At 42.2% G+C, this 12,063-nt stretch overlaps 1 protein-coding gene across 2 annotated transcripts in view; it reads left to right on the forward strand.

Annotated features, from left to right (window-relative positions):
• The first annotated feature begins 530 nt into the window (after positions 1-530).
• The window catches only part of MRPL42 (mitochondrial ribosomal protein L42), a 171,403-nt gene continuing 159,870 nt past the window's right edge, over positions 531-12,063 (forward strand). For both annotated transcript variants that reach the window (XM_085653197.1, XM_085653198.1), the window contains exon 1: positions 531-730. In XM_085653197.1, the coding sequence (XP_085509323.1) occupies positions 701-730 (30 nt within the window). In that variant the 5' untranslated portion in view covers positions 531-700. The remainder of the gene's footprint in view (positions 731-12,063) is intronic.

Genomic DNA, 12,063 nt, shown 5'->3' on the forward strand with positions numbered 1-12,063 from the left:
AGAAGGAGAAGTGGACACTGCCCTGGTCTTCTCCGAGCAGGAAGGAAAAGATAGAGTCCTTTTCCTTCTCTGACCACCCGCAGGGCCCCCGAATAGGCAGTGACGGTTGAGCGTTACCTTTAGGCCTTAGCTATTTCTGCGGCGATTTGTCAAAATAAATAAGATGGGGGAAATCATTCTATTTAATTAAAAACGTAGGGGCACGCCGTGCCCTGCCGCTCCGCCCAGTTCGACCACTGGCTCTATAACCAACTAACACGTTTCACGACCACGGGTAAATCTGCCGCGGGGAGCTCCCAAATGAAGTTACATAGTGCGCAGTACCTGTACCAGCCTCTATCGTCCTCTGGCTGGGCTTCTCATGGGTTAAACTCCCGTGCCTGGTCCGTGTTGCGGTGGCACAGTCTTTTGACTCTTTTCACAGCCTGAAAGCGACGGAACATCTGTTTGAATCGGTACCCCCTGATTTCCTGTTTTGGTTAACCGTTCTTCTGCCCAGCATAAACTGCAAATTGCCTCTCGTAGTGTCGTAAGTTCAACTTAGTTTATGAGGTACGGCAAACTGCCCGGAGAACTCTATTTCCCGGCATTACACGAGGAATTCAGTGACGACGTTGAGCGGAAGTTGTAGAGCCGGGTTTCCACTTCTGCGCGAGATCACAGAAGAGTCAGAGGAGCCGGTGATCTGTATTGAGGCAAGATGGCAGGGCTGGCCCGCGGTGTCACCAAGGTGAGGCACGGAGTGGAATTGTTGTGGGGGTGTAGGGGTTAGCTCAGTCTTAGCATTGCAAGGAAAGAGTTCTGGGCAGCTGCTGCTGCTTATGGGAGGTCAGTAAACAGAAGGAGGAGAGGGGTTTGGGGCTGAAATCTACATTTATCTCATCCCAATGCAATATGGCGGAAAAACAGGACTCAGATAAAAGGGGAGGAAGTGGTCATAGGTCGGAGCTCTGAATCCTGAAGGTGTCTTTTATTTGCCCTGGTATTGATCGCAGTGGGGTGTTTCGTTTGGTGCAGGATGGGGCTTGCGCACTGTTGTGCCAACAGAGTTGTACAGTTGGGCGGCGAAAGTAAAGTTGTCTAAATGCGAGAAAAAATTAGGCTGGTGTGCGCGAGTCTGCTGTAGTGTCTGTAGTAACTCCACAACAAAAGGTATACATTGAAGCATTCTTTATTTGAGCAACCTCGTACAGCCTGGAGGACTTTTTGTGTACTCACACTCTCTCTCTCTCCAATACCAACATTCTCAACCCTAGCTCAAGTAGATAGAATACATTATACATTTTAATTACACTATTGCTAACATTCTCCTTAGTCCGTTACTACAAATCCCCCCCCCCCCCCAGAAAAAAACCAAAGGCGCTATACACTAGTACTAATCTTCCAAATTCTAAGGTTTCCTTTAATTCCTACCAAAAGCAGTTCTTCTACATTTAGAACTCTTTCTGCCAGTCAACATTTTCCATATCACTCTCCACTGTCTCCCTACATTAATTTTCCACCTCATTCTCACAAACCTGTTCCTTTTCTTGTAACACCACTTTCGATTTCTACAACGTTTCCATCTGCATAGCTGCCAAGGTTTCAGATTGCTATGTGTGACATTTTCATAATTTTTGTGTAATTGTGAGTGACATTTCACCGACTGTGAGTGACACTTTTTCGCGAGGAAAATCCAGCAATGAAGACGAGGGAAACGTATCTATCTATTAGAAATTACACCCATTTGAACCACGAGCAAGTCTAAGAAGATTTTAAAACTGCTGCGAAGCACTAGAAATGGAAGGTATTAGTGGACTTGTGAATGACATTTAACTGCTGTGTGACATTTAGAGTGACACTTTCTGATGAGTAAAAACCATGTAATGAGGTGCACGGAAAGAGATAAATATCAGAACTTACCCACAAGAAGTTCTAATAATATCTTGCAACTGGAGCAAAACCCCTGAAATGAAAGTTTACACTTGCTTTATAATGAACGATGTTTGCAAATCTTGTGGTAGGCTAGCATATACTGTGTGTAATACATTTTTAAAACAATGTGAAAATTCATGTACCTACAGTCGCAGGCTGGGTCCTCGTAGCACTATAATATAAAGTAACTAGCCACTACTAAGCCAAGAAGGACAAACTTCTGTTCCTCTCTGGTTACAGCTATTCTGCGCAGGGGATTGCCTGACAATTTATCGCAGTTACAACATAAATAAAATTCGTCCTGTGTGTGAAGAAATAAACTGCTAGGCTTTGTCTGAAATGAATGGTGTGCACTAACTGACATTGCGATCTAGTATTAATCAAATGCTGCAGAGATCAACTTGACAGTACAGAGTCTGTAGACCGAGAATGCATGAATGACTCACCTGACTGCTGCTTGTAAACAGGCGCTGGGGAGTATATGCTCCATACTGAACTTCAGTTGGCTGGGCAAGGGGGCACAAGTTCCAACAGCAGGTTTGGCGGCAGTTAGAGTGTGCCTGAACAGACGTCGCTGGAGCCTGCCAAGCAGCATCTGGTTTCGCTTAGAAGTGCTTTATACTACCTGACTAGCCGGTAGTGGCACATACATAATTTTTGCGTGTTATTCACCCGGCTGCCATCTGTGCCAGCCAGAGAGACCTCCACAGCACCGATTTTTTTCGCCCCCCTAAATAAAAGAGCTTACTGTAAAATCGAAATAATTTCTTCGGGTTAGGAGAGACACAGCAAAGTTAAAAGGTTTCTCTCTTGACCCGTTCTGTGTCGTCCACCTCAGCAGCAGTAAATCCTCCTACGGACCACCTCCTGTGAGCCTGATGTACTACACAACGGTCGGCACAATCCTCATTGCGCCACTTTGAAGGGCGGGCCCCCGTGACGGCATAACTCTTTACTGGTCTTTTACAGGCGCGAGTGATCGAAGTGTTTGGGGGCCTTCCACAAGATGTCACGTGATCAGGTCAGATGTTACACTCCACTGACTGCCGGGGGTCATATTCACTACAGCTGCTGAGACACGCAGCAGGGGAGGCCGGAAGAAAATCTAACCTGCCTCCCACCTGGCCTCTGCCTTACAGTCTAAGGAGGCCAATTACCCTGCATGCAGTAGTGAAGCACGCCTTGATAAAAACAATCATGATGAGCTGCAAAAGACGTCTTGTGTGTGCTATAAAATATTGTTCACTAGACTGCGCTGCGCTCCAGTTCACCGTAAGTTCCTGACACAGTCAGCCACATGCACACTTTCCATATCACAGTGAGCTCGTTGTTACCGCTCCTTGTTACAGCATGCCTGGGGGCGGGTGGTGGGGGGTCCCTAATTATGCGTGATTAATGCATTTAGTGTGGTGAGGCGGACACCAGCACTGAAATGTGTTAGCTTCACGCCTGATGCGTGATACTTGGCAGAGCTGCACCTGGAACCGTATTAATCCACCAATACTTGTTACTACTAAAATTTCTGTTGTTAGAAACGTCCCTACTCTCCCTATTGCCTTTAACTTTTACCAATCTACTCACGTGACAGATACTACCATCCTACCATACTCAAATTCCACAGTATTTCTCATAACTTTCACAACTCCAGTAGGACTGCTGAACCTAGAATAACCTTTAGCAACTTTCTTGAACGACTTAACACGTACACATTGACCTACTGCTAGATCCACATTCCGTACACCATGTTTGTCATTAAAATACACTCTATTCTTCTCCTGGGATGCTAATAGATTGCTCCTAATTTCTACAGAATCCCATGATATTTTTTTTCCTCTTTTCATCCATCCTGGATTCGCTTTAGAATGTGGCACGCAACCCCTCTTGATACCAAACGGACTTTCATCTACAGAGTCATAAACTTTTACTCTATCCAAACCAATGTTTTCAATTCGTTCTCACAGTTTTTTCCTTCTCTCTTAGCAAATTGCGAAAATGTTCCAGTGCCCAAACGCAAGCTAATGTCTCTCTTTCAATAACAGAGTACTTCTCCTCTGTAGGTGTCCAAGATCTCGATGCAAATACAATTACATCTTCTCCCTCATTAATACTGTTCTGTGTGAGCACCCTTCCTAAACCTTTCCCACTTGCATCTGTGGTTACAAAAGTTTCCGAAGCAGGGAACACTAAACAGACCAACTTATTTTTGTTCTTAAGCAAATTGCACATCTGCTCTGAAAAAGTTTCTATAAATTTGTAAAAGAATTTGGACAATTAAACTTCCTGAAGAAGGTGGTAGATCTTACTGCACTGAAACGCCGCGTCGACTTTTTGTAGTTTTCTTGTTTTTAATATATATTAATGGTAGTCATTTGATTTTTAATTGTAATCATCTGCACAGAAAGAATGGATTGTTTCTGATTGTAATTTTAAAATGTATATTGATTTTAATCCACAACTATGAATACAATTCGAATTTGTATCTTATATGAACAAAATTGTGTGTCTGATATCTGAAACATTTTACATATAGCTGTTTGTATTAAGGACTCATATGTGAATAGTGCTTTTTGAACTAGTAACGTACTGTGACAATATAACTTGATTAATGTAACCCCTTAGTTTCACTAAATAGTACGTGATTTCTGCAGCAATGAGTGTTACTTTTTGGTTAGGGACCTGTTTTACTTTTTAAATACTTTCCCTCGTCCCTATTTTTACAATATAGGGGATCTCCTTTTGTGATTTCTGTTTGCATACAAGTTCTTAGTCATCCGTGTGACACTCTGAAGTAATCAAAACTGCACAATTTAAATCCATTGGTCCGTGAGGTTGCTCAATTTATCGCCAAAATCTGGAGTAACTCTACCACAAAAGGTATAGTATTCTTTATTTGAGCAACCTCGTACAGCTTGGAGGACTTGTTCACACAGAAATCTAGTGAAGCATCATTGAACACCAACATTCTAAACCCTAGCTTAAGTACATAGAATATAGAATAACGAATACATTCTAATTCTACTATTGCTAACATTCTACTGACCCCATTACCACAGTGACACTTTCTCGCGAGCAAAAAACAAGCAATGACCATAAAGAAAACCTATAAATATCAGAAATTACACCTATTTGAGCAACGAGAAACTGTAAGACGATCTTAAAACTGGTGCAATGCACCAGAAATGGAAGAGCACTAACCGAGACTGACTGCAGTGTAAGACGATCTTAAAACTGGTGCAATGCACCAGAAATGGAAGAGCACTAACCGAGACAGACTGCGTGACTGCAGTTCTCGGTAACAGAGGGCAGGCAGCCAGGCACTGCAGCTGTTCAGAAGATGATCATTGATCTGATCATTCATGACCACGCACTAGCCTAAAACAACGATTTTATAGCAAGTGCAACTAGGAGATTTGGGTCTGCAACCCAGAGACCTGGTCCACTTAAAGGTCTAATGTGCAGCATACCTCTCTAAAACTATGGTGATTTCCACACAGGCATGGTGGCCTGTTTATTTCTCGACAAAGGTGGGAATCTCAGTGCCCTGTATGTTTCCCTACATGTAAGCACCAGTGATTCATACACTAATATATGGCTAGGCCTCACTCACCACCTTGGGTGTCATGCTTCATCATCAACCTGCCTCACTAGCCAGAGATTATACTAGTTGTAACTGGACTCCCTGTTTTAATAGGGAGAACTTATTGAGGTAGTGGAGCATGGGATCCAATATGCGAGTTTTAAAGACCTAGCACTATCCCAATATTTTCCCTTTATTGTTGAGAGGGTATAAGAGATACTTGCACTATCACTTGTGAAACCCAGGAGTGCTAATTACCCCTGTATGCACTTGGTCAACCTTGGTTACTAGGCTTTTGTCTTGGGTCTCTGGCTTTCGACAGTCTACCCATTTATGAATGTCAGTTGGCAATTCGGGGCTCGAAATGCAGGTCTAGTAACTTTAATAATCTACTTGAACTAACTGTAATGTACTTTACCCGTTAACTTGTCTCAAATAGTGTGATCCTAGGCAAATATGTTGTCTTATAGAGCCGCCTTTTTCATTATTATCACATAAGAGAGCACCTTCAAATATGCAAGTTCACTATTTCTGCTGTACAAGAAACTTTTTATTTACTAGACTAAATGTTTGCTCCATGTATAACAAGAATCAAGCCCATATGGAGGGTACACATGATCCCTGGCTGGCCTCTTAGTTCACTAATAACATTGTCATCTGGGCAGGAGCAGTAATAATTCCCAGTTCATGTTTAAAAAACTCACTTTTCATAAATATATTACCAAAGCATAATGTGGTAGTCCACTGTCATTTTAAGATGGCCTATTTTGTCTTGAAATTGCCACAAAACCTTCCCACCAACATAGGTCATAAACAATGATTGGAAATTGGGTTTCAGTAAAAATATTTAAAATTTACACATCTCCAAGTTAAATGTTATAATTTGTTTTGATCCTTTACAAATCTTTTTTTCACCACATAATTACAACAAGCATTTGCAATGCAATAGGTCTCGCATTTACAAAAGTTTAAGCTATTGGCATTGTTCATGACAATGCCTTTTTTATCTATTTTATAAAACAAACACATAAATAAATGCCATTATCATTTAAAATGCCAATAGCTAGTGTTGCATTATTATTAGCAATGCCAACTGCTCACACTTTTATGGGTACTGACTGCGGTGTAAAGTCATGCGAGGGAAATGCATGCGGGGTCTGTCATACAACCGTAGGGGGCAACCTCTTAACATTAGGTGGGTATATAAAAAATTGTTATAGCTCTATATTTTAAGAAATCATTTTGAAGCTGTATCACAAAAATGGAATAAAACTGTACAATAATGTTTTTAAATTTAACTCTGGTGTGAAAAGTGCTAAAATAGTTAGGAGATTGTATTGTTTCCCGAATGTAGAGAAGACTTGAAAATGGCTAATAGCAAATATATTTTCACGTCGTTCCAGGGATGGCTTTTAATGAAACGGAGACTTAAGAAAGTATGACAAGGGTATGAGGTATTGGGAAGCAATGGACGTGGAGGAGAGAGGAGGGGTGATTAGGTAGCACATCAGGTGGGGCAGGTGTTTGAGTGACAACAAAACATGAGGGAGAGAGCAAGAAACGACATGCACTCAGAGAGTTCTCAATAAAAATGCAACTCCCCTAATGTGAACAGTGGAATGGTTCAACTATTCCAATCAAAAGGATGGTAAAGAGGCTAATTTCCAGGGGAGGGACAAATAGAAGATCAGGACAGTAGGTCATCTAAAGAGAAGTAAGCAAATGAGAGTGACAGCAAAGCCAACCAATGGTAAGCAATGGGCAAACTCTAAACCCACTGTAAGGTTTTTGCCATGGTCCACAAAAGGGGTTATGCAGACAAACAGCTGAAAGCTGTCTATTTGTGGGACCTAAAAATGAGCTGACAGCAGTGAAAGATATAGCACCGTGAAAAGCCTTCATGACCCCCGGTCTCTACCCTTGGTTGTGTGTTTTGGATCCTAGTATGACATACAGACAGTGTTCTGTATGTTTGTTGTAAGCGATTTCTACCTTTTGTATCTGTGGTTCCTACTCAGATAAACTGTACTTGGGGTATATTTTCAGGAAACAAAAGTACATTTTCTAAAATGCTACATCATAGTTGCTTGTAGTTTGCACTACATAAATAGTCACATTAGGGGTTGAAAGTGCTATATAAATGCAATCACAACTTAATACTATACAGCATGCTTCAGGAGCACATGGAATGGCTCGCAACACATTCAAAGCCAAATTCACAAAACTGTTTCTCTGGCAAGTTTCAACTTTGTTTGAGAAAAATGACATCTGTGTATGCTATTCCAACATCGGCATGCACAAATAAAAAAATGTAGGGGTAGAGCTATGACTTATGACTGCAGAATTTACCACATGATTATAAAAATTCAATAATCATAAAGCATGTCCAGTAGGTGTTAACCCAGGGAGTGTCAGGCGGATGGTTCATGAAAATTATGTGAATATCTAGAGTCTTTTTTTCATAAAAAAGACTATACCTTTAAGGGGCTTCCTTGCATTTCTAAGGGCTCTGGTGTAAGTGGGACAGTATAGTATACCTTAGCCCTACAAGCACAAAATAGAAACGTAGGAAAGCGTCTGAAAGTGCAATTATACCTCCATACTTGACTTAGTCACAATGGAAGGGAAACCTTTAAAAAGAAAAACAAGGTTTTTTTAAGTGAACAAAAATATAAAAAAATATACTTGATAAATATAAACATTATGTCAGCTTCAATGCTAATCTTTGTACCAGCCAGGACATTAAAATACCGGTCAAGCTGGTAAGAAGACGGCCAGGTGGTAACCCAAGCCAGATCAGGTGTTTGTCCCTTGGGACATTGTTTTCACCCTTCAGCTTTTACTTTTCATCAATGTTATGGCTCTATAAGCTTTAAAATGCTTAAATTAACAAACATTTCTTCAACAATGAGCCTAATGAGACTAATAACATAGTGGCCCATTAAAGGGACGATATGGGATTGGGCCGCTCTTTTGGGAGTGCCCGGGCCTAATTGTGATCCCAAACCGACACTGCCTGTGCTCCAATTTGTATGATGTACAGACCTGAAGCAAATTGTGCAAAAGCTGACCTAAATCCACTGTAAGCATATATGCAAGAATTATTTTGTTTTAAAAAAAAACATGAGGTTGGTGAGTGATTTTAGGCCAGAACACAAAAGACTGATTTATCAAAGTTCTTGTCGTGTCAATGTACGTGAACATTTTGCAGCTGGAATGCAAACATTCTCTCTGGAAACCATGTTAGGCTTAAGCAGGCTGGCAGCATGTGTCGTTTTCTGCACGTAGGTACAATTTCCTTGTCACAAGCCTCTGGGAGCAGCAGACCAATTACAACTTTGTTAACATGTATTTGGCCTGAAGATTTCGGTTTTCACAAGAAGTGAAAGGAACTAAGGGTACTCCAGTAAGCATCCTCCCTCCCATCTAGCGCCTCATCTGTAACCATTTAGTGGCACTTCTGCAAGGAAGGAGGAGAGGTTTTTATAATCCTCCAGACCACGCGCTGTAGATTGAGTTTAGTCCTGCTCCGAGCACGGCTGCCAGCACGGACTCGAGTAACTGCATCCCACGGGCTTCTGGCGAGGCTGTCTGTTATCCACACCCAGGAATCGAGCGGCTTCAAGGCTGGATGCGCGCGAAAGGCCCTCAGCCATCGCCAGACATGTGTACGGATCATAATTTATGGAAGCAGCTCCGTCTCATGCTAAATACGCCATCTGCCCCCTTGCAGGGCTTTCGCCAGAGCCTGAAACGTTCGCATCGTTTATGAACAGCAAACGCCATGTTGCGTGAGAGAAGCCTCATTCCCGAGGCTGAGTCTGATGGAAGGTCAGATTCAACCTGACTAAATGTTTTCTGAAATGTGATTATCAGCCACACAAATATGTTCCCACGGTATTTTTTTATTTCATATAGCAAAAAGGATTCTGTATATTCAGAATTTAAACTGCTGTTCTGCAACACATAAAGAACGTATGGATTTTGTATTTTAAGAAGGTGAATTTTATTATTTCGATCACAAACACATAAAGAATGACACATTCTGAAAAAATAGCCTTTTTTATTTGAGTCCTACGACAGAGGACCTGTGACTGTGCTTGAACCATGCAACAAACCTAATTAAATAATTTAACACGAAGCCAAGCCTAGCATGCGTTTTGAAAGTAACAAAGACAAACATAGTCGGAGGGGAGCGCAACACAGAGCAGGCAGAGTAACAAGCAGAGGGAAGGGTAAAGCAGCACGAAGGAGCCAGAGGGCATGGAGAGTGTAAGCCCAAACAAGAGCGCACTGAAGCTGACGAGGGGGGAGTGGGGGCGGGCACAGTGGTGCGGGCCGCAGTTGTAAAAGGCAGGGAGAGGGTGAGATTGAGAAAGGGAAAGATAGGGATCAAAGGAAAAGAAGGGGGTGGCAAATGGTGTGCACTTTGATGTCCTCAGTGGCCGCGCGGCTCACTGAGGACATCAAAGCAAGTGCTTTTCAGGCTGCCAAATGGTGCGCGTGCCCTGGCACACATGCACTGTATTTGGAGGCCTGAAAAGCCACTGTTTGCACTTCCAAAACTCGCTTACTATAAGTCTCGCCAGAGCAGCGCTAAAGCGCTGTCTCAGCCGAGACGTAAAAATGGGTCTTCACTAGTGAAATATGTTTGAAGTGTTTGAACAGTTCACATAGCTATTTCAGTGTTGTTAGAAAAAAAGCCTGACATCTTGCAGCCTTTCATTTAACATGCTTTGCACAGTTCAATTGTCACACAGTTCATTTTACAAAATCCTCTAACTTCAGTCACAGAAAGAGAAATACATGTCGAAGACAAACTGACTTTTGAGCTCTGTCTCTGAAAGCCAGCAAATGAGACAAGATAAGATTCAAATGCATTTGTATTGCTCTTTCACTTTGTGAGCAATAAAGATGCCTTTAAATCTTGTTATCTTGTCACATTTGTTCTGCTTTTAGAGGCAGAGGTCAAAAGTCAGTTTATCTATCTAAATTTACTTTTTGTTCTGTGACTAAAGTTGAGGATTTTCAGCTTGCCAAAAAGGATGAGTAGTCTCTAAAAATAGCTCCTTCTGAATAAATTGAGCCCTGGTATTGTTTGCCTTTTTCAGCGTTTTGTTGGTGGTTAGTAATCTAAATTTGGATGGGCCCCATGGATGACCTCACGGAGGGAAGCATTATTGTCAAAGGATCTCCCCTGCCCTCTGCCATACGTACAGACATGAATAAAATGTTATTAAAAAAAAAAAATACCTACAGACATGAACAAGCTCTACAAAAGGCGATCAGTTCCCAGCTGACATTTATAATTGAGTGCCATGAGTATGCATGGGTGACTAGGTACTAAAGTAAGACGTTCTTGGCTTTACTTGTGCTTGTCTGTAGCCTTCTCAATCTCCCAGGCAGAGCACTCATGTTGAGCGGGGTGGAGGGTCCAACACTGCTGAAGGATTTCGGCAATAATGTTGGCTGGCTGAGAGCAGAGCAGCCTGCATGCTAGTCCATCTGCATCATGCCCCGTCCCCGCCCTAGGACAAAGTTGAGAAGGAAATTGTAGGTGTAGTGGGGATTGAAGAAACTGGGGAAACCCTCCCCAGGTCTTTAAAAAAGGCTGGTGCATACTTAAAAGATGTTGGGCTTGCATGGGAAAATTACTTCTTTCTCACTCTAGAGCAAGGCTGGGGAGAGAGCTTGGCCCATAGGACACTCCCCTCAAAATACAATCTGTTGGGCAAGGCAGGCGAAAGTTTAAGGCGAGGATCGATTATCCTCTCCAGCCTATCAGTTGGCGAGGACTGTGCGGATTATTTCTACACCCAAGCCCTTTACCAGGGCCAGGGTTGCAATTGCTCCCAGCTCTGTCTCAGGTGGAAGGGTATGAAAAGCCTCCCTAACCTGTGAGAGCTTTGCATAAATATACTAGTGGCCAACGAATTGCATTAGGGTCTTTACACAATACAACTTAACTAATTGCTAAATCTTTCCAAGATACACTACTTTGACCTGCAAGTTAGATCCAGTTCTCTTGCAAAAACCCCACAAACTGAGAAGTTTTCCTTTGCCCGGCAGAATACACATAGATTTTTGAAGTAAGTGCTCGAAACTTCTCCGCTATCATACCAGTATTTATATTCTGAGACTTGCTGGGTGAACACAGATGTATACTGCATAAGGTGTCTGCCACTGTTAACATCTGGCCCTTTTCAAGAATTAAAGTAAACCAGAGTTACTTTTCTGCATTGTTTCCGAGTGTTCATTCCCTTTGGGCTAGGGACTGTAAAAACAATACATTGTACAAGCAGACCATAAGCAAATTGGCAGTTAATCCGCACCTCAATAATTTACCCCCTCTTACTGGAAATACTCCTCTTAATCTTCTCCCACAACCCACTGCCTTATTTGTAGGATTCCACCCAGAGAATTGGTTTTCCATTTCTTGCAATAGTGTTTCTTAACTTGTGATGTCGGATACAGCGCTATAGAAAGTCCCATAACAGGCATTCCATAGTTGCTCAGCACGGAGCTATTCATAGCCATGCCCTGAAAAGTAAGGGCACCAGTGTAGAGCAATC

This window comes from Triturus cristatus, chromosome 4_1 (assembly GCF_964204655.1).
Source record: "Triturus cristatus chromosome 4_1, aTriCri1.1, whole genome shotgun sequence".
NCBI classification, from domain to species: Eukaryota; Metazoa; Chordata; class Amphibia; order Caudata; family Salamandridae; genus Triturus; species Triturus cristatus.